This window comes from Salmo salar, chromosome ssa03, assembly GCF_905237065.1.
Source record: "Salmo salar chromosome ssa03, Ssal_v3.1, whole genome shotgun sequence".
Classification (NCBI taxonomy): Eukaryota; Metazoa; Chordata; class Actinopteri; order Salmoniformes; family Salmonidae; genus Salmo; species Salmo salar.
The window spans coordinates 38,378,287-38,400,500 of NC_059444.1; the positions used below are offsets into that span (position 1 = coordinate 38,378,287).

The 22,214-nt window shown below is 42.8% G+C and overlaps 3 protein-coding genes and 1 pseudogene across 3 annotated transcripts in view; 1 reads left to right on the forward strand and 3 right to left on the reverse strand.

Moving 5' to 3' along the window:
• The window catches only part of LOC106600100 (dynein axonemal heavy chain 11-like), a 158,859-nt gene that overhangs the window by 61,296 nt on the left and 75,349 nt on the right, over window positions 1-22,214 (forward strand).
• On the reverse strand, window positions 2,564-4,561 carry LOC123741642 (cyclin-dependent kinase 5 activator 1-like). The gene is made up of 2 exons (XM_045714821.1): window positions 4,470-4,561; window positions 2,564-4,173 (listed from the first exon to the last, which is right to left on the reverse strand). Exon 2 carries the CDS (start codon window positions 4,159-4,161, stop codon window positions 3,211-3,213), a length of 951 nt encoding a protein of 316 aa, XP_045570777.1. The 5' UTR covers window positions 4,162-4,173; window positions 4,470-4,561; the 3' UTR covers window positions 2,564-3,210.
• LOC123741647 (cyclin-dependent kinase 5 activator 1-like) lies at window positions 8,219-9,823 on the reverse strand. Its single transcript, XM_045714827.1, has one exon. The coding sequence runs from the start codon at window positions 9,815-9,817 to the stop codon at window positions 8,867-8,869; it is 951 nt and encodes a 316-aa protein (XP_045570783.1). The 5' UTR covers window positions 9,818-9,823; the 3' UTR covers window positions 8,219-8,866.
• On the reverse strand, window positions 13,997-15,364 carry LOC123741640 (cyclin-dependent kinase 5 activator 1-like; annotated as a pseudogene).

A 22,214-nucleotide genomic window follows, 5' to 3' on the forward strand; every position in this document is an offset into this window, starting at 1 on the left:
AATGCCTCTGATCTGGTTTGTAAAATATTGTTAGACTGTGCCCCTGGCTTTCCATAAATAAATAAAAACAAGAACATCTGCATAATATAAGGAATTTGATATATAGCCTTTGCTTTCACTTTTGATACTTAAGTACATTTAAAACCATATACAGTGAGGGGAAAAAGTATTTGATCCCTTGCTGATTTTGTACGTTTGCCCACTGACAAAGAAATGATCAGTCTATAATTTTAATGGTAGGTTTATTTGAACAGTGAGAGACAGAATAACAACAACAAAAAATCAGAAAAACGCATGTCAAAAATGTTATAAATTGATTTGCATTTTAATGAGGGAAATAAGTATTTGACCCCCTCTCAATCAGAAAGATTTCTGGCTCCCAGGTGTCTTTTAAACAGGTAAGGAGCTGAGATTAGCAGCACACTCTTAAAGGGAGTGCTCCTAATCTCAGTTTGTTACCTGTTTAAAAGACACCTGTCCACAGAAGCAATCAATCAATCAGATTCCAAACTCTCCACCATGGCCAAGACCAAAGAGCTCTCCAAGGATGTCAGGGACAAGATTGTAGACCTACACAAGGCTGGAATGGGCTACAAGACCATCATCAAGAAGCTTGGTGAGAAGGTGACAACAGTTGGTGTGATTATTCGCAAATGGAAGAAACACAAAAGAACTGTCAATCTCCCTCGGCCTGGGGCTCCATGCAAGATCTCACCTCGTGGAGTTGCAATGATCATGAGAACGGTGAGGAATCAGCCCAGAACTACACTTGAGGATCTTGTCAATGATCTCAAGGCAGCTGGGACCATAGTCACCAAGAAAACAATTGGTAACACACTACGCCGTGAAGGACTGAAATCCTGCAGCGCCCGCAAGGTCCCCCCTGCTCAAGAAAGCACATATACATGCCCGTCTGAAGTTTGCCAATGAACATCTGAATGATTCAGAGGACAACTGGGTGAAAGTGTTGTGGTCAGATGAGACCAAAATGGAGCTCTTTGGCATCAACTCAACTCGGCGTGTTTGGAGGAGGAGGAATGCTGCCTATGACCCCAAGAACACCATCCCCACCGTCAAACATGGAGGTGGAAACATTATGCTTTGGGTGTGTTTTTCTGCTAAGGGGACAGAACAACTTCAATGCATCAAAGGGACGATGGACGGGGCCATGTACCGTCAAATCTTGGGTGAGAACCTCCTTCCCTCAGCCAGGGCATTGAAAATGGGTCGTGGATGGGTATTCCAGCATGACAATGACCCAAAACACACGGCCAAGGCAACAAAGGAGTGGCTCAAGAAGAAGCACATTAAGGTCCTGGAGTGGCCTAGCCAGTCTCCAGACCTTAATCCCATAGAAAATCTGTGGAGGGGAGCTGAAGGTTCGAGTTGCCAAACGTCAGCCTCGAAACCTTAATAGCTTGGAGAAGATCTGCAAAGAGGAGTGGGACAAAATCCCTCCTGAGATGTGTGCAAACCTGGTGGCCAACTACAAGAAACATCTGACCTCTGTGATTGCCATCAAGGGTTTTGCCACCAAGTACTAAGTCATGTTTTGCAGAGGGGTCAAATGACTTATTTCCTACATTAAAATGCAAATCATTTTATAACATTTTTTGACATATGTTTTTCTGGATTTCTTTGTTGTTATTCTGTCTCTCACTGTTCAAATAAACCTACCATTAAAATTGTAGACTGATCAATTCTTTGTCAGTGTGCAAATGTACAAAATCAGCAGGGGATCAAATACTTTTTCCCCTCACTGAACCTTTAGACTTTTACTCAAGTAATATTTTACTGGATGACTTTCACTTTTACTTGAGTCATTTTCTATTAAGTATCTTTACTTTTACTCAAGTAGTATTTTACTGGGTGACTTTCACTTTTACATGAGTCATTTTCTATTAAGTATCTTTACTTTTACTCAAGTAGTATTTTACTGGGTGACTTTCACTTTTACTTGAGTCATTTTCTATTAAGTATCTTTACTTTTACTCAAGTAGTATTATACTGGGTGACTTTCCCTTTTTCTTGAGTCATTTTCTATAAAGTATCTTTACTTTTACTCAAGTAGTATTTTACTGGGTGACTTTCACTTTTACTTGAGTCATTTTCTATTAAGTATCTTTACTTTTACTCAAGTAGTATTATACTGGGTGACTTTCCCTTTTTCTTGAGTCATTTTCTATTAAGTATCTTTACTTTTACTCAAGTAGTATTTTACTGGGTGACTTTCACTTTTACTTGAGTCATTTTCTATTAAGTATCTTTACTTTTACTCAAGTAGTATTATACTGGGTGACTTTCCTTTTTTTCTTGAGTCATTTTCTATAAAGTATCTTTACTTTTACTCAAGTAGTATTTTACTGGGTGACTTTCACTTTTACTTGAGTCATTTTCTATTAAGTATCTTTACTTTTACTCAAGTAGTATTATACTGGGTGACTTTCCTTTTTTCTTGAGTCATTTTCTATTAAGTATCTTTACTTTTACTCAAGTATGACAATTGGGTTCTTTTTCCACCACTCGTAAAGTATTATCTCCACCAAGATCTTAAAATGACCTGGAAAATATATATTTGTAAAATAATGACACAACATGTGATGTTTTTAAGAAATTATATAAAGCATTTTATTCCAAAACAGTCACACTGTTCGTTCAAATTCATCAGAACCAATGGTCCTCAAACGAATCCCTGTCCCCCAGAACTGTCCCGTGCTTGCTGTGGGGGAACATTGGTGTTCACTTCACTGTCTACAGCGCCAGGGTTGCAGGTTGTCTGTTCAACCATGATCAGAGCACTAGTCCACTCACACAAGGGTGCCTCCTTCCCTCCCGTGGTAGGAAGTGGACATCTCCCACAGTCAGAACAGTAGGCTGGTGGGCTGCAGCCTCAGTGTGATGTGAGCACTTGCCCAGTCACTCAAGGGTGCCTCCAATCCTCCCGTGGTAGGCAGTGCACACATCAGACAGTCAGCTGGTACTGTAGATAGTAAGCTCAAGCCTCAGTCCTCCACACATTCATAGCTACCGATTTGTGTTCTCTTTCAAGCCAAATTAACCCTCATATTAACCCTTAAAATCTATAAATCATATTTTCCCATCAAAGCTCACACTCTTCCCACTCCCTCAACCAGTCCTCCTCCCTTCCATTTTAAAATGTCAGTCTGTAGTAGGCCCTCACCCTCCCCTGGCCCCTATACCCTAGGTCCCTCACTGAGTGCTGTACACGCCGCTGAGCAGGCGGCTCTTCTTCTCCTCCTTCTGGCTCTCGTTCTTCAGGTCAGCAAACACCTGGGAGAAGAAGTTAGGGTCTGTGTTCATCTGGAGCATCTTCACACTCATCAGCTTGGTGATGGTCATGCAGCGGATCCAGAAGGTCTGCTTGCAGGTGTCCACCAGGAAGGGTTTCAGGGGGTAGCCGATCTCGTTGCCCATGTAGGAACAGGTCGTGTAGAGGCAGGTGAGCAGCACGGCATGCAGCTCCTGCAAGGTGGCCACCTCGGAGGAAACCGCCTCGCGGCACAGCATGTAGAGGAAGACCACAGCGGCCGGATTGATGCAGCTCTGGTTCTGATAGCAGTTGTCCAGCAGATAACGGTCCACCACCCGCAGCCACAGCACCGGGTCCATGGAAGACATGTCCTGAAGCCGGTGGCAGCGCCGGCACAGGAACTCACCCAGGCAGCGCAGCAGCTCGCCGGTTGTAGCGTGGACCATCACCAACCTCCTGGGCGTGTCGAGGTCCTGGACGGTCACCATCTGGGGCGTGTCGGGGGCCGTGTTTGAGTTGGATATGGGGGCCTTCTCGACCGACGAGGCGGCGTTCTTGGAGATGGCTGGAGCGCTCTGGTCCTGGGTTGACAGCTTGTCACAGGACTGAGACGTCTCCAGGGTGAGGGAGGACAGGTTGGAGAAGGACTGAGACTTCTCCAGGTTCTCATTACTCAGATGGATAATGTTGTTTTGGTTGGTGTTCTCGTGAGCCTGCTCCTTCTTGGAGCTCTTCTTCTTCACAATCCGCCTCCATGGCGAGTAGCGCTTCAGAGTCTTGTCTTTTGCGCTCTTACCGGTCTGGACTTCCATCAAGTGGCCCACAGTGTCCGGCCCATCTTTGAAGAGGACTGTCTTCTTGCGGACCGAGATAGACATTGCGGATCCCATGGTCAATAGTGCCTGTGGAAAACAAAATGCTTCAATATTAGCAAAATGAAATGCATGGCATCAGTTCAGTAGGCCTAGCTAGCTCAGCTCTGGCTGTCTCTGAAATGGCAACCTATTCCCTATAAAGTGCACTACTTTTTTTTTTACCATGGCCCAAAGGCGTCTGGTCAAAAGCAGTGCTTTATATAGGAAACAGGCTTCCATTTGGGACAGATTCTAAATCACAGAATTAAGCATAGGCATTAGTGTTATGTATTCATAAACATGAGCAATATAACATTCCAAAACAAAACAAAAATATTACTCACTGATTTCAAGTTGATATGTGAGAAATTCTAAAGATATTTCAATATTTTCTTTGTTAATTGAAAGGTAAAGACGGGTTGTCCAGTGCTTTGAGTTCAAGGCTGTTATGGTTGTGAACATCAGAATTGTCCAAGGTTCTGAAATCGAGTTTCCACGTCGTAATAAAGAAGTATGTCATAGAGGCGATTTTGTGAAAGATTAAGTTTGATGTTGGCAAAAATAAATAAATAAAGTCTGATGTTCGCCATGATAGAATTTGCCTCATATTTGCTATAGCCTAGCTCAATAAATTGAAAACGAAATAAGCTCTGAGTGACTTCTACGTCACAGCGTTACATTTCTGGCCTCAATGGCTGAATAACATGTATCTGGCGAGTGTTTTGCATGGATCTCAATGGTCTGTCAAATTATATTGGCAGCTCTGTCAGGTTCCCGTTTATCTCGTTCACCATCAGACTCTTATTCCCCCTAAATTCTGCGTTAGTACTTTCACTTTAGCAATCTACTCCAATAATGCGCATTTAGCCTGGGGACGAATAGGTGCGCGCCTATAATCGCTATTTGAAGTGGGGAGCATACAGGCCTACTTCTATGTCAGGACTGACTGGAGGGCTAGCTTAAAATGCGCTATAAAAGTAGGCTAAATTGCCTTTTCATGTAAAACGCAACATAAGAACCAGCAGTAGCTCAAGTAAAAGCTTATACAACTTCATTCAAACGTTTGTTATTTTTAAGAAATAAAAAAATCATACAACAGTTGATCCAATACTAGACTAAGCTCGGTTTGAATATTCAAGTACCTCCCCATCTCTAATTGCTGTCCCAATATATTATCAATATCTCACAAACTCAAATCTCTCTCTCTCTCTCTCTCTCTGCGTGTGTCTGTCTGTTGGAGATATTGGGTCAGTGCAGTAAAGAGCAGGCGTTTAAAACCATCCTGTTCTCTGGGTAACACTAAGACAACTGATTTTGTAATGTAAATATCACTGTAAATCTGCATGAACATGACACACACTGATAAACTCTTGTTTCCATGGTAACAGGTATCTGTACTTGAAAATGTATTTATTTTTTTACTTTTGCATGACAACATTCAGAAAGAAAATATGTCCTCGTTACATTTCGAATGCTCAGGCAGGACAGCAAAACGGTCAAATTCATACACTTATTAAGAGAACTCATCCCTAATGCCTCTGATCTGGTTTGTAAAATATTGTTAGACTGTGCCCCTGGCTTTCCATAAATAAATAAAAACAAGAACATCTGCATAATATAAGGAATTTGATATATAGCCTTTGCTTTCACTTTTGATACTTAAGTACATTTAAAACCATATACAGTGAGGGGAAAAAGTATTTGATCCCTTGCTGATTTTGTACGTTTGCCCACTGACAAAGAAATGATCAGTCTATAATTTTAATGGTAGGTTTATTTGAACAGTGAGAGACAGAATAACAACAACAAAAAATCAGAAAAACGCATGTCAAAAATGTTATAAATTGATTTGCATTTTAATGAGGGAAATAAGTATTTGACCCCCTCTCAATCAGAAAGATTTCTGGCTCCCAGGTGTCTTTTAAACAGGTAAGGAGCTGAGATTGGCAGCACACTCTTAAAGGGAGTGCTCCTAATCTCAGTTTGTTACCTGTTTAAAAGACACCTGTCCACAGAAGCAATCAATCAATCAGATTCCAAACTCTCCACCATGGCCAAGACCAAAGAGCTCTCCAAGGATGTCAGGGACAAGATTGTAGACCTACACAAGGCTGGAATGGGCTACAAGACCATCGTCAAGAAGCTTGGTGAGAAGGTGACAACAGTTGGTGTGATTATTCGCAAATGGAAGAAACACAAAAGAACTGTCAATCTCCCTCGGCCTGGGGCTCCATGCAAGATCTCACCTCGTGGAGTTGCAATGATCATGAGAACGGTGAGGAATCAGCCCAGAACTACACTTGAGGATCTTGTCAATGATCTCAAGGCAGCTGGGACCATAGTCACCAAGAAAACAATTGGTAACACACTACGCCGTGAAGGACTGAAATCCTGCAGCGCCCGCAAGGTCCCCCCTGCTCAAGAAAGCACATATACATGCCCGTCTGAAGTTTGCCAAAGAACATCTGAATGATTCAGAGGACAACTGGGTGAAAGTGTTGTGGTCAGATGAGACCAAAATGGAGCTCTTTGGCATCAACTCAACTCGGCGTGTTTGGAGGAGGAGGAATGCTGCCTATGACCCCAAGAACACCATCCCCACCGTCAAACATGGAGGTGGAAACATTATGCTTTGGGTGTGTTTTTCTGCTAAGGGGACAGAACAACTTCAATGCATCAAAGGGACGATGGACGGGGCCATGTACCGTCAAATCTTGGGTGAGAACCTCCTTCCCTCAGCCAGGGCATTGAAAATGGGTCGTGGATGGGTATTCCAGCATGACAATGACCCAAAACACATGGCCAAGGCAACAAAGGAGTGGCTCAAGAAGAAGCACATTAAGGTCCTGGAGTGGCCTAGCCAGTCTCCAGACCTTAATCCCATAGAAAATCTGTGGAGGGGAGCTGAAGGTTCGAGTTGCCAAACGTCAGCCTCGAAACCTTAATAACTTGGAGAAGATCTGCAAAGAGGAGTGGGACAAAATCCCTCCTGAGATGTGTGCAAACCTGGTGGCCAACTACAAGAAACATCTGACCTCTGTGATTGCCATCAAGGGTTTTGCCACCAAGTACTAAGTCATGTTTTGCAGAGGGGTCAAATGCTTATTTCCTACATTAAAATGCAAATCATTTTATAACATTTTTTACATATGTTTTTCTGGATTTCTTTGTTGTTATTCTGTCTCTCACTGTTCAAATAAACCTACCATTAAAATTGTAGACTGATCAATTCTTTGTCAGTGTGCAAATGTACAAAATCAGCAGGGGATCAAATACTTTTTCCCCTCACTGAACCTTTAGACTTTTACTCAAGTAATATTTTACTGGATGACTTTCACAGTTTACTTGAGTCATTTTCTATTAAGTATCTTTACTTTTACTCAAGTAGTATTTTACTGGGTGACTTTCACTTTTACTTGAGTCATTTTCTATTAAGTATCTTTACTTTTACTCAAGTAGTATTTTACTGGGTGACTTTCACTTTTACATGAGTCATTTTCTATTAAGTATCTTTACTTTTACTCAAGTAGTATTTTACTGGGTGACTTTCCCTTTTTCTTGAGTCATTTTCTATAAAGTATCTTTACTTTTACTCAAGTAGTATTTTACTGGGTGACTTTCACTTTTACTTGAGTCATTTTCTATTAAGTATCTTTACTTTTACTCAAGTAGTATTATACTGGGTGACTTTCCCTTTTTCTTGAGTCATTTTCTATAAAGTATCTTTACTTTTACTCAAGTAGTATTTTACTGGGTGACTTTCACTTTTACTTGAGTCATTTTCTATTAAGTATCTTTACTTTTACTCAAGTAGTATTATACTGGGTGACTTTCCTTTTTTTCTTGAGTCATTTTCTATAAAGTATCTTTACTTTTACTCAAGTAGTATTTTACTGGGTGACTTTCACTTTTACTTGAGTCATTTTCTATTAAGTATCTTTACTTTTACTCAAGTAGTATTATACTGGGTGACTTTCCTTTTTTTCTTGAGTCATTTTCTATTAAGTATCTTTACTTTTACTCAAGTATGACAATTGGGTTCTTTTTCCACCACTCGTAAAGTATTATCTCCACCAAGATCTTAAAATGACCTGGAAAATATATATTTGTAAAATAATGACACAACATGTGATGTTTTTAAGAAATTATATAAAGCATTTTATTCCAAAACAGTCACACTGTTCGTTCAAATTCATCAGAACCAATGGTCCTCAAACGAATCCCTGTCCCCCAGAACTGTCCCGTGCTTGCTGTGGGGGAACATTGGTGTTCACTTCACTGTCTACAGCGCCAGGGTTGCAGGTTGTCTGTTCAACCATGATCAGAGCACTAGTCCACTCACACAAGGGTGCCTCCTTCCCTCCCGTGGTAGGAAGTGGACATCTCCCACAGTCAGAACAGTAGGCTGGTGGGCTGCAGCCTCAGTGTGATGTGAGCACTTGCCCAGTCACTCAAGGGTGCCTCCAATCCTCCCGTGGTAGGCAGTGCACACATCAGACAGTCAGCTGGTACTGTAGATAGTAAGCTCAAGCCTCAGTCCTCCACACATTCATAGCTACCGATTTGTGTTCTCTTTCAAGCCAAATTAACCCTCATATTAACCCTTAAAATCTATAAATCATATTTTCCCATCAAAGCTCACACTCTTCCCACTCCCTCAACCAGTCCTCCTCCCTTCCATTTTAAAATGTCAGTCTGTAGTAGGCCCTCACCCTCCCCTGGCCCCTATACCCTAGGTCCCTCACTGAGTGCTGTACACGCCGCTGAGCAGGCGGCTCTTCTTCTCCTCCTTCTGGCTCTCGTTCTTCAGGTCAGCAAACACCTGGGAGAAGAAGTTAGGGTCTGTGTTCATCTGGAGCATCTTCACACTCATCAGCTTGGTGATGGTCATGCAGCGGATCCAGAAGGTCTGCTTGCAGGTGTCCACCAGGAAGGGTTTCAGGGGGTAGCCGATCTCGTTGCCCATGTAGGAACAGGTCGTGTAGAGGCAGGTGAGCAGCACGGCATGCAGCTCCTGCAAGGTGGCCACCTCGGAGGAAACCGCCTCGCGGCACAGCATGTAGAGGAAGACCACAGCGGCCGGATTGATGCAGCTCTGGTTCTGATAGCAGTTGTCCAGCAGATAACGGTCCACCACCCGCAGCCACAGCACCGGGTCCATGGAAGACATGTCCTGGAGCCGGTGGCAGCGCCGGCACAGGAACTCACCCAGGCAGCGCAGCAGCTCGCCGGTTGTAGCGTGGACCATCACCAACCTCCTGGGCGTGTCGAGGTCCTGGACGGTCACCATCTGGGGCGTGTCGGGGGCCGTGTTTGAGTTGGATATGGGGGCCTTCTCGACCGACGAGGCGGCGTTCTTGGAGATGGCTGGAGCGCTCTGGTCCTGGGTTGACAGCTTGTCACAGGACTGAGACGTCTCCAGGGTGAGGGAGGACAGGTTGGAGAAGGACTGAGACTTCTCCAGGTTCTCATTACTCAGATGGATAATGTTGTTTTGGTTGGTGTTCTCGTGAGCCTGCTCCTTCTTGGAGCTCTTCTTCTTCACAATCCGCCTCCATGGCGAGTAGCGCTTCAGAGTCTTGTCTTTTGCGCTCTTACCGGTCTGGACTTCCATCAAGTGGCCCACAGTGTCCGGCCCATCTTTGAAGAGGACTGCCTTCTTGCGGACCGAGATAGACATTGCGGATCCCATAGTCAATAGTGCCTGTGGAAAACAAAATGCTTCAATATTGGCAAAATGAAATGCATGGCATCAGTTCAGTAGGCCTAGCTAGCTCAGCTCTGGCTGTCTCCGAAATGGCAACCTATTCCCTATAAAGTGCACTACTTTTTTTTTACCATGGCCCAAAGGCGTCTGGTCAAAAGCAGTGCTTTATATAGGAAACAGGCTTCCATTTTGGACAGATTCTAAATCACAGAATTAAGCATAGGCATTAGTGTTATGTATTCATAAACATGAGCAATATAACATTCCAAAACAAAACAAAAATATTACTCACTGATTTCAAGTTGATATGTGAGAAATTCTAAAGATATTTCAATATTTTCTTTGTTAATTGAAAGGTAAAGACGGGTTGTCCAGTGCTTTGAGTTCAAGGCTGTTATGGTTGTGAACATCAGAATTGTCCAAGGTTCTGAAATCGAGTTTCCACGTCGTAATAAAGAAGTATGTCATAGAGGCGATTTTGTGAAAGATTAAGTTTGATGTTGGCAAAAATAAATAAATAAAGTCTGATGTTCGCCATGATAGAATTTGCCTCATATTTGCTATAGCCTAGCTCAATAAATTGAAAACGAAATAAGCTCTGAGTGACTTCTACGTCACAGCGTTACATTTCTGGCCTCAATGGCTGAATAACATGTATCTGGCGAGTGTTTTGCATGGATCTCAATGGTCTGTCAAATTATATTGGCAGCTCTGTCAGGTTCCCGTTTATCTCGTTCACCATCAGACTCTTATTCCCCCTAAATTCTGCGTTAGTACTTTCACTTTAGCAATCTACTCCAATAATGCGCATTTAGCCTGGGGACGAATAGGTGCGCGCCTATAATCGCTATTTGAAGTGGGGAGCATACAGGCCTACTTCTATGTCAGGACTGACTGGAGGGCTAGCTTAAAATGCGCTATAAAAGTAGGCTAAATTGCCTTTTCATGTAAAACGCAACATAAGAACCAGCAGTAGCTCAAGTAAAAGCTTATACAACTTCATTCAAACGTTTGTTATTTTTAAGAAATAAAAAAATCATACAACAGTTGATCCAATACTAGACTAAGCTCGGTTTGAATATTCAAGTACCTCCCCATCTCTAATTGCTGTCCCAATATATTATCAATATCTCACAAACTCAAATCTCTCTCTCTCTCTCTCTCTCTGCGTGTGTCTGTCTGTTGGAGATATTGGGTCAGTGCAGTAAAGAGCAGGCGTTTAAAACCATCCTGTTCTCTGGGTAACACTAAGACAACTGATTTTGTAATGTAAATATCACTGTAAATCTGCATGAACATGACACACACTGATAAACTCTTGTTTCCATGGTAACAGGTATCTGTACTTGAAAATGTATTTATTTTTTTACTTTTGCATGACAACATTCAGAAAGAAAATATGTCCTCGTTACATTTCGAATGCTCAGGCAGGACAGCAAAACGGTCAAATTCATACACTTATTAAGAGAACTCATCCCTAATGCCTCTGATCTGGTTTGTAAAATATTGTTAGACTGTGCCCCTGGCTTTCCATAAATAAATAAAAACAAGAACATCTGCATAATATAAGGAATTTGATATATAGCCTTTGCTTTCACTTTTGATACTTAAGTACATTTAAAACCATATACAGTGAGGGGAAAAAGTATTTGATCCCTTGCTGATTTTGTACGTTTGCCCACTGACAAAGAAATGATCAGTCTATAATTTTAATGGTAGGTTTATTTGAACAGTGAGAGACAGAATAACAACAACAAAAAATCAGAAAAACGCATGTCAAAAATGTTATAAATTGATTTGCATTTTAATGAGGGAAATAAGTATTTGACCCCCTCTCAATCAGAAAGATTTCTGGCTCCCAGGTGTCTTTTAAACAGGTAAGGAGCTGAGATTAGCAGCACACTCTTAAAGGGAGTGCTCCTAATCTCAGTTTGTTACCTGTTTAAAAGACACCTGTCCACAGAAGCAATCAATCAATCAGATTCCAAACTCTCCACCATGGCCAAGACCAAAGAGCTCTCCAAGGATGTCAGGGACAAGATTGTAGACCTACACAAGGCTGGAATGGGCTACAAGACCATCGTCAAGAAGCTTGGTGAGAAGGTGACAACAGTTGGTGTGATTATTCGCAAATGGAAGAAACACAAAAGAACTGTCAATCTCCCTCGGCCTGGGGCTCCATGCAAGATCTCACCTCGTGGAGTTGCAATGATCATGAGAACGGTGAGGAATCAGCCCAGAACTTCACTTGAGGATCTTGTCAATGATCTCAAGGCAGCTGGGACCATAGTCACCAAGAAAACAATTGGTAACACACTACGCCGTGAAGGACTGAAATCCTGCAGCGCCCGCAAGGTCCCCCTGCTCAAGAAAGCACATATACATGCCCGTCTGAAGTTTGCCAAAGAACATCTGAATGATTCAGAGGACAACTGGGTGAAAGTGTTGTGGTCAGATGAGACCAAAATGGAGCTCTTTGGCATCAACTCAACTCGGCGTGTTTGGAGGAGGAGGAATGCTGCCTATGACCCCAAGAACACCATCCCCACCGTCAAACATGGAGGTGGAAACATTATGCTTTGGGTGTGTTTTTCTGCTAAGGGGACAGAACAACTTCAATGCATCAAAGGGACGATGGACGGGGCCATGTACCGTCAAATCTTGGGTGAGAACCTCCTTCCTCAGCCAGGGCATTGAAAATGGGTCGTGGATGGGTATTCCAGCATGACAATGACCCAAAACACACGGCCAAGGCAACAAAGGAGTGGCTCAAGAAGAAGCACATTAAGGTCCTGGAGTGGCCTAGCCAGTCTCCAGACCTTAATCCCATAGAAAATCTGTGGAGGGAGCTGAAGGTTCGAGTTGCCAAACGTCAGCCTCGAAACCTTAATAACTTGGAGAAGATCTGCAAAGAGGAGTGGGACAAAATCCCTCCTGAGATGTGTGCAAACCTGGTGGCCAACTACAAGAAACATCTGACCTCTGTGATTGCCATCAAGGGTTTTGCCACCAAGTACTAAGTCATGTTTTGCAGAGGGGTCAAATACTTATTTCCTACATTAAAATGCAAATCATTTTATAACATTTTTGACATATGTTTTTCTGGATTTCTTTGTTGTTATTCTGTCTCTCACTGTTCAAATAAACCTACCATTAAAATTGTAGACTGATCAATTCTTTGTCAGTGTGCAAATGTACAAAATCAGCAGGGGATCAAATACTTTTTCCCCTCACTGAACCTTTAGACTTTTACTCAAGTAATATTTTACTGGATGACTTTCACTGTTACTTGAGTCATTTTCTATTAAGTATCTTTACTTTTACTCAAGTAATATTTTACTGGGTGACTTTCACTTTTACTTGAGTCATTTTCTATTAAGTATCTTTACTTTTACTCAAGTAGTATTATACTGGGTGACTTTCCTTTTTTCTTGAGTCATTTTCTATTAAGTATCTTTACTTTTACTCAAGTATGACAATTGGGTTCTTTTTCCACCACTCGTAAAGTATTATCTCCACCAAGATCTCAAAATGACCTGGAAAATATATATTTGTAAAATAATGACACAACATGTGATGTTTTTAAGAAATTATATAAAGCATTTTATTCCAAAACAGTCACACTGTTCGTTCAAATTCATCAGAACCAATGGTCCTCAAACGAATCCCTGTCCCCCAGAACTGTCCCGTGCTTGCTGCGGGGGAACATTGGTGTTCACTTCACTGTCTACAGCGCCAGGGTTGCAGGTTGTCTGTTCAACCATGATCAGAGCACTAGTCCACTCACACAAGGGTGCCTCCTTCCCTCCCGTGGTAGGAAGTGGACATCTCCCACAGTCAGAACAGTAGGCTGGTGGGCTGCAGCCTCAGTGTGATGTGAGCACTTGCCCAGTCACTCAAGGGTGCCTCCAATCCTCCCGTGGTAGGCAGTGCACACAGACAGTCAGCTGGTACTGTAGATAGTAAGCTCAAGCCTCAGTCCTCCACACATTCATAGCTACCGATTTGTGTTCTCTTTCAAGCCAAATTAACCCTCATATTAACCCTTAAAATCTATAAATCATATTTTCCCATCAAAGCTCACACTCTTCCCACTCCCTCAACCAGTCCTCCTCCCTTCCATTTTAAAATGTCAGTCTGTAGTAGGCCCTCACCTCCCCTGGCCCCTATACCCTAGGTCCCTCACTGAGTGCTGTACACGCCGCTGAGCAGGCGGCTCTTCTTCTCCTCCTTCTGGCTCTCGTTCTTCAGGTCAGCAAACACCTGGGAGAAGAAGTTAGGGTCTGTGTTCATCTGGAGCATCTTCACACTCATCAGCTTGGTGTATGGTCATGCAGCGGATCCAGAAGGTCTGCTTGCAGGTGTCCACCAGGAAGGGTTTCAGGGGGTAGCCGATCTCGTTGCCCATGTAGGAACAGGTCGTGTAGAGGCAGGTGAGCAGCACGGCATGCAGCTCCTGCAAGGAGGCCACCTCGGAGGAAACCGCCTCGCGGCACAGCATGTAGAGGAAGACCACAGCGGCCGGATTGATGCAGCTCTGGTTCTGATAGCAGTTGTCCAGCAGATAACGGTCCACCACCCGCAGCCACAGCACCGGGTCCATGGAAGACATGTCCTGGAGCCGGTGGCAGCGCCGGCACAGGAACTCACCCAGGCAGCGCAGCAGCTCGCCGGTTGTAGCGTGGACCATCACCAACCTCCTGGGCGTGTCGAGGTCCTGGACGGTCACCATCTGGGGCGTGTCGGGGGCCGTGTTTGAGTTGGATATGGGGGCCTTCTCGACCCGACGAGGCGGCGTTCTTGGAGATGGCTGGAGCGCTCTGGTCCTGGGTTGACAGCTTGTCACAGGACTGAGACGTCTCCAGGGTGAGGGAGGACAGGTTGGAGAAGGACTGAGACTTCTCCAGGTTCTCATTACTCAGATGGATAATGTTGTTTTGGTTGGTGTTCTCGTGAGCCTGCTCCTTCTTGGAGCTCTTCTTCTTCACAATCCGCCTCCATGGCGAGTAGCGCTTCAGAGTCTTGTCTTTTGCGCTCTTACCGGTCTGGACTTCCATCAAGTGGCCCACAGTGTCCGGCCCATCTTTGAAGAGGACTGTCTTCTTGCGGACCGAGATAGACATTGCGGATCCCATGGTCAATAGTGCCTGTGGAAAACAAAATGCTTCAATATTAACAAAATGAAATGCATGGCATCAGTTCAGTAGGCCTAGCTAGCTCAGCTCTGGCTGTCTCTGAAATGGCAACCTATTCCCTATAAAGTGCACTACTTTTTTTACCATGGCCCAAAGGCGTCTGGTCAAAAGCAGTGCTTTATATAGGAAACAGGCTTCCATTTGGGACAGATTCTAAATCACAGAATTAAGCATAGGCATTAGTGTTATGTATTCATAAACATGAGCAATATAACATTCCAAAACAAAACAAAAATATTACTCACTGATTTCAAGTTGATATGTGAGAAATTCTAAAGATATTTCAATATTTTCTTTGTTAATTGAAAGGTAAAGACGGGTTGTCCAGTGCTTTGAGTTCAAGGCTGTTATGGTTGTGAACATCAGAATTGTCCAAGGTTCTGAAATCGAGTTTCCACGTCGTAATAAAGAAGTATGTCATTGAGGCGATTTTGTGAAAGATTAAGTTTGATGTTGGCAAAAATAAATAAATAAAGTCTGATGTTCGCCATGATAGAATTTGCCTCATATTTGCTATAGCCTAGCTCAATAAATTGAAAACGAAATAAGCTCTGAGTGACTTCTACGTCACAGCGTTACATTTCTGGCCTCAATGGCTGAATAACATGTATCTGGCGAGTGTTTTGCATGGATCTCAATGGTCTGTCAAATTATATTGGCAGCTCTGTCAGGTTCCCGTTTATCTCGTTCACCATCAGACTCTTATTCCCCCTAAATTCTCCGTTAGTACTTTCACTTTAGCAATCTACTCCAATAATGCGCATTTAGCCTGGGGACGAATAGGTGCGCGCCTATAATCGCTATTTGAAGTGGGGAGCATACAGGCCTACTTCTATGTCAGGTGTTGGCATGTGGACTAATATGTTGTTGAATTGTGTTCTTACACTGGTACAGTCATGCCCTATGAGAGATGTATGACTGCGCATGTGCGAAAATAAATAAAGTGCATTTTCCCCCGTTCTGGTTAAAACACCAATGATGAACATGTGTGATTATTCCTCCGTTAAGTAAACCGGTATTCCTGTCCTGAAGATGTCAGCACCAACAGGTTATGGGCCCAGGAGGGAACATGGAAGCCGATGGAATAGATTATATTTCGACGGAGATGAAAAAAAACTACGAGTTATGGGAGACAAAGTTTTTGGGGCACTTGCGTTTGCTTGGGCTAAAGGCCGCCATATTGAGCGTGGATGAAGATGAAGAAGACGGAGAGAAAAATGAAGAAGCCTACGCCGAATTGATACAGCTTTTGGATGATAAAAGTCTTTCCCTGATAATGAGAGAAGCAGCAGATGATGGGAGAAAAGCGTTAAAGATATTGAGGGAACATTATGCAGGTAAAGGGAAGCCATGTGTGATTAGCCTCTACACTGAACTAACTTCTCTTCAGAAAGCCGCTGACGAAAGTGTTACGGACTATATCATTCGTGCTGAGACGGCTATTACAGCACTGAGAAATGCTGAAGAGACTTTAAGTGATGGGCTGTTGATTGCAATGATTCTGAAAGGTTTGCCCGAATCATTTAAGCCGTTTGCCATCCACATTACGCAGAGTGACGAGCCGACAACTTTTGGCAAGTTCAAAACCAAGTTGAGGAGCTATGAAAGCACCGAGAAGTTTAGCGCCATTTCCACTGACGACAACGTGATGAAGGCAAGTAACATTAAAGTTAGCTGGCCAAGAGGGAGAGATAAAGGGACCGAGATAACCTGCTTCAACTGTGGCCAGAAAGGGCACAAGGCCCGAGAATGTACCGTTACTGGAGAGCGCAAAGAACGGAGACAGTGGTGTAGTTTTTGCAAGAGATCCACTCATACTGACGCAAATTGCAGACGAAAAAGAAGAGACAATGTGAAACAAGCAACAGATGCTGAATGCCACACATTTGCATTCAGAATAAGTGACTGTCAGGTTAGTGGACTGAAACAGAAAGGGCTGATGGTTGATACGGGAGCAACGTCACATATAGTCACGGACATCGGGAAGTTTAAGGAGTTTGACGAGACTTCTAAACCGGAAAAACATTCCGTGGAGCTGGCTGACGGAACAAGAACGAATGGTGTCGCGGAGAGGAGAGGTGCAGCGGAGGTTTACCTGAGAGACAACACGGGTCGTCGGGTAAAAACAACGCTGACGAAGGCGCTGTACGTGCCGTCGTTTCCACAGGACATTTTCTCTGTTAAAGCAGCGACAGCCAACGGAGCTTCAGTCAACTTTCGACAGGGGTGTAACAAGCTCATCCACAAGAACGGTACCACTTTTGACATCAAGGAGTACGATAGACTTTACTATCTTAACACTGTAAGTGATGAAAATGATGATGGATGTCATGGGTGCTATGATATTCACACATGGCACAAAATTCTTGGCCACTGTAATTTTGAGGATGTGTCAAAGTTAGAAAATGTGACAGAGGGAATGAAAATCACAGGTAAGATTGACAAATCTACCCTCAACTGTGAAATCTGCACTCAGGGAAAATTTGTTCAGAGCAGAAACAGAGAGCCCTGATGAAAAGGTAAAAGCGGCTCTTGAGCTTGTGCACACTGATTTGGCTGGCCCTATTGAGCCAGAGGCGAAAGATGGGTTCAGATATACTCTAGCATTTACGGATGATTATTCAGGGGCAGTTTTTGTGTATTTCCTAAAAGCAAAGAGTGATACTGTAAAAGCTACTGAGAAGTTTATTGCTGATGTGGCCCCTTATGGGAAAATAAAGTGTGTCAGGTCAGATAATGACGCCATAAGACATGAAACTTCAGCCCCTTACTCACCCCATCAAAATGGGACCGCTGAGAGAAATTGGAGAACACTGTTCGAAATGACAAGATGCATGCTACTTGAAAGCAACCTACCAAAGAACTTGTGGACATATGCTGTAATGACTGCTGCAGTAATTCGCAATAGGTGTTACAATAAGCGTGTAGGACAGACTCCACACTACATGTTTACTGGGAGAAAGCCTGATCTTTCAAAGATGAAAGAATTTGGATCTGTTTGCTATGCATATAGACAGAACAAGAAAAAGTTAGACTCAAGATGTGAAAAGGGTATTTTTGTCGGGTATGATAAAAATAGTCCAGCATACCTAGTCTACTACCCAGACACTGGGAAAGTTCTTAAAAACAGATTAGTCAAGTGTGTTACAAAAGGTGTAGTCGAACACCAAACTCAGACAGATTTGGAAAACAGTGATGATCTTCATGGGGAGAGATTTGAAAACCCCATGCCGAAAGCCAAGATGGCAGATCAAAACTCAGAAGAGACACAAGATGTGCAAATTGAGACTTCAGATGGTCAGAGTCCATGCTATCCAGACAGAGCGAGGAAGAAACCCCAGTACTTAAAAGACTATGAGTGTAAAGTGAAATGTGATGACCAGATACCACCTAGTGTTGACTACTGCTACAGAGTAATGTGCAATGCACCACAAACCTTCAAAGAAGCAATGATTTCACCAAAATCAGAGATTTGGGCTACTGCTATGAAGGAGGAGATGGATTCCCTTAGGGAAAATGATACATTCACATTAACCACACTGCCAGAGGGTAAAAATGCAGTGGGGGGCAGGTGGGTCTATGCGGTCAAAAACAATTCAGATGAGACTGAGACATACAAGGCAAGATATGTTGCAAAGGGGTATAGTCAAGTGGCAGGAATAGACTATAAGGAGACTTTTTCTCCAACTGCAAATATGACATCAGTACGCTGTTTGATGCAGCTAGCAGCTCAGTATGACTTAGAGTTACATCAGATGGATGTCAAAACAGCATATCTACATGCTCCTATTGACTGTGAAGTGTACATGGAGCAACCAGAGGGTTTTGAAGTCAGGTCAGATACAGGTGAGCAACTAGTCTGTAAACTGAACAAGTCATTGTACGGCCTGAAACAGTCAGGAAGGAACTGGAACAAAATGTTGCATGATCACCTTAGTGAAAATGGTTTTACACAGAACCCAGCTGATCACTGTGTTTATAACAAACAAACTGCAACAGAAAGGATCATTTTGATAATTTGGGTCGATGATCTAATTATCGCTGCTAGTGATAGTGACTCACTCACAAGTGTAAAAGAAATGTTAAGTGAAAATTTAAGATGAAAGATCTTGGGAGGCTTGGACATTTCCTAGGCATTGATTTTACACAAAGTGAAGGGAAAATAACGATGAACCAAACAAGGTACATAACAAAGATACTGGAAAGGTTTGGTATGTCAGACTGTAAGACAAGGTCAACACCATGTGAACAAAAACTAAACTTTGATGGTGATGGTGAACTTATTGATTCAAAAAGGTATCGTGAAGTGATAGGCAGCTTGATATATGTGATGACATGTACAAGACCGGATATCAGTTGGATTGTCAGCAAGCTGTCACAATACCTATCAGAACCAAAAGAGCAACACTGGATAACAGCTAAACATGTGTTGAGGTACTTGAAGGGAACAATGAATCAGGAGTTGTGTTACAAAAAGGGGGTGGAAAAAACTCAACCTCGTAGCATATAGTGATGCTGATTGGGCAGCAGATCAAAGTGACAGACGAAGCATAACAGGGTATTGTTTTAGTTTAACTAAATGTGGACCTGTCATTTCATGGAGGTCTAAGAAGCAGCCAACAGTAGCTTTATCTACATGTGAAGCAGAGTACATGGCACTGGCTGCTACTACACAAGAAAGTTTGTACCTTGTACAGTTATTGGGCGAGATGGATAGTGAGTGCCAATATACACCAGTAACAATCTTTGAAGATAACCAAGGTGCAATTGCTCTGTCAAAAGAACCCAGTATGTCGTCAGAGATGTAAACATGTCGACATCAGATATCATTTCATTCGATCTGCACTCAGTGATGGTAAAATAAGTATTGAATATTGTCCAACGGCAGACATGGCTGCAGATGTTTTGACTAAACCTGTAACGAAGTTCAAAAATGAAAAATTCTTGGGTTACATGTTTGGAATATAAACTGACATTTGTGAGATGAATAACTGTAAGCTAAATGTGTTGATAAAGTTAGGTTGAATACGACTTGTACAGTATAAGAGCAAGTGGGGGTGTTGGCATGTGGACTAATATGTTGTTGAATTGTGTTCTTACACTGGTACAGTCATGCCCTATGAGAGATGTATGACTGCGCATGTGCGAAAATAAATAAAGTGCATTTTCCCCCGTTCTGGTTAAAACACCAATGATGAACATGTGTGTTTATTCCTCCGTTAAGTAAACCGGTATTCCTGTCCTGAAGATGTCAGCACCAACATCAGGACTGACTGGAGGGCTAGCTTAAAATGCGCTATAAAAGTAGGCTAAATTGCCTTTTCATGTAAAACGCAACATAAGAACCAGCAGTAGCTCAAGTAAAAGCTTATACAACTTCATTCAAACGTTTGTTATTTTTAAGAAATAAAAAAATCATACAACAGTTGATCCAATACTAGACTAAGCTCGGTTTGAATATTCAAGTACCTCCCCATCCCTAATTGCTGTCCCAATATATTATCAATATCTCACAAACTCAAATCTCTCTCTCTCTCTCTCTCTCTCTCTCTCTCTCTCTCTCTGCGTGTGTCTGTCTGTTGGAGATATTGGGTCAGTGCAGTAAAGAGCAGGCGTTTAAAACCATCCTGTTCTCTGGGTAACACTAAGACAACTGATTTTGTAATGTAAATATCACTGTAAATCTGCATGAACATGACACACACTGATAAACTCTTGTTTCCATGGTAACAGGTATCTGTACTTGAAAATGTATTTATTTTTTTACTTTTGCATGACAACATTCAGAAAGAAAATATGTCCTCGTTACATTTCGAATGCTCAGGCAGGACAGCAAAACGGTCAAATTCATACACTTATTAAGAGAACTCATCCCTAATGCCTCTGATCTGGTTTGTAAAATATTGTTAGACTGTGCCCCTGGCTTTCCATAAATAAATAAAAACAAGAACATCTGCATAATATAAGGAATTTGATATATAGCCTTTGCTTTCACTTTTGATACTTAAGTACATTTAAAACCATATACAGTGAGGGGAAAAAGTATTTGATCCCTTGCTGATTTTGTACGTTTGCCCACTGACAAAGAAATGATCAGTCTATAATTTTAATGGTAGGTTTATTTGAACAGTGAGAGACAGAATAACAACAACAAAAAATCAGAAAAACGCATGTCAAAAATGTTATAAATTGATTTGCATTTTAATGAGGGAAATAAGTATTTGACCCCCTCTCAATCAGAAAGATTTCTGGCTCCCAGGTGTCTTTTAAACAGGTAAGGAGCTGAGATTGGCAGCACACTCTTAAAGGGAGTGCTCCTAATCTCAGTTTGTTACCTGTTTAAAAGACACCTGTCCACAGAAGCAATCAATCAATCAGATTCCAAACTCTCCACCATGGCCAAGACCAAAGAGCTCTCCAAGGATGTCAGGGACAAGATTGTAGACCTACACAAGGCTGGAATGGGCTACAAGACCATCGTCAAGAAGCTTGGTGAGAAGGTGACAACAGTTGGTGTGATTATTCGCAAATGGAAGAAACACAAAAGAACTGTCAATCTCCCTCGGCCTGGGGCTCCATGCAAGATCTCACCTCGTGGAGTTGCAATGATCATGAGAACGGTGAGGAATCAGCCCAGAACTACACTTGAGGATCTTGTCAATGATCTCAAGGCAGCTGGGACCATAGTCACCAAGAAAACAATTGGTAACACACTACGCCGTGAAGGACTGAAATCCTGCAGCGCCCGCAAGGTCCCCCTGCTCAAGAAAGCACATATACATGCCCGTCTGAAGTTTGCCAAAGAACATCTGAATGATTCAGAGGACAACTGGGTGAAAGTGTTGTGGTCAGATGAGACCAAAATGGAGCTCTTTGGCATCAACTCAACTCGGCGTGTTTGGAGGAGGAGGAATGCTGCCTATGACCCCAAGAACACCATCCCCACCGTCAAACATGGAGGTGGAAACATTATGCTTTGGGTGTGTTTTTCTGCTAAGGGGACAGAACAACTTCAATGCATCAAAGGGACGATGGACGGGGCCATGTACCGTCAAATCTTGGGTGAGAACCTCCTTCCCTCAGCCAGGGCATTGAAAATGGGTCGTGGATGGGTATTCCAGCATGACAATGACCCAAAACACACGGCCAAGGCAACAAAGGAGTGGCTCAAGAAGAAGCACATTAAG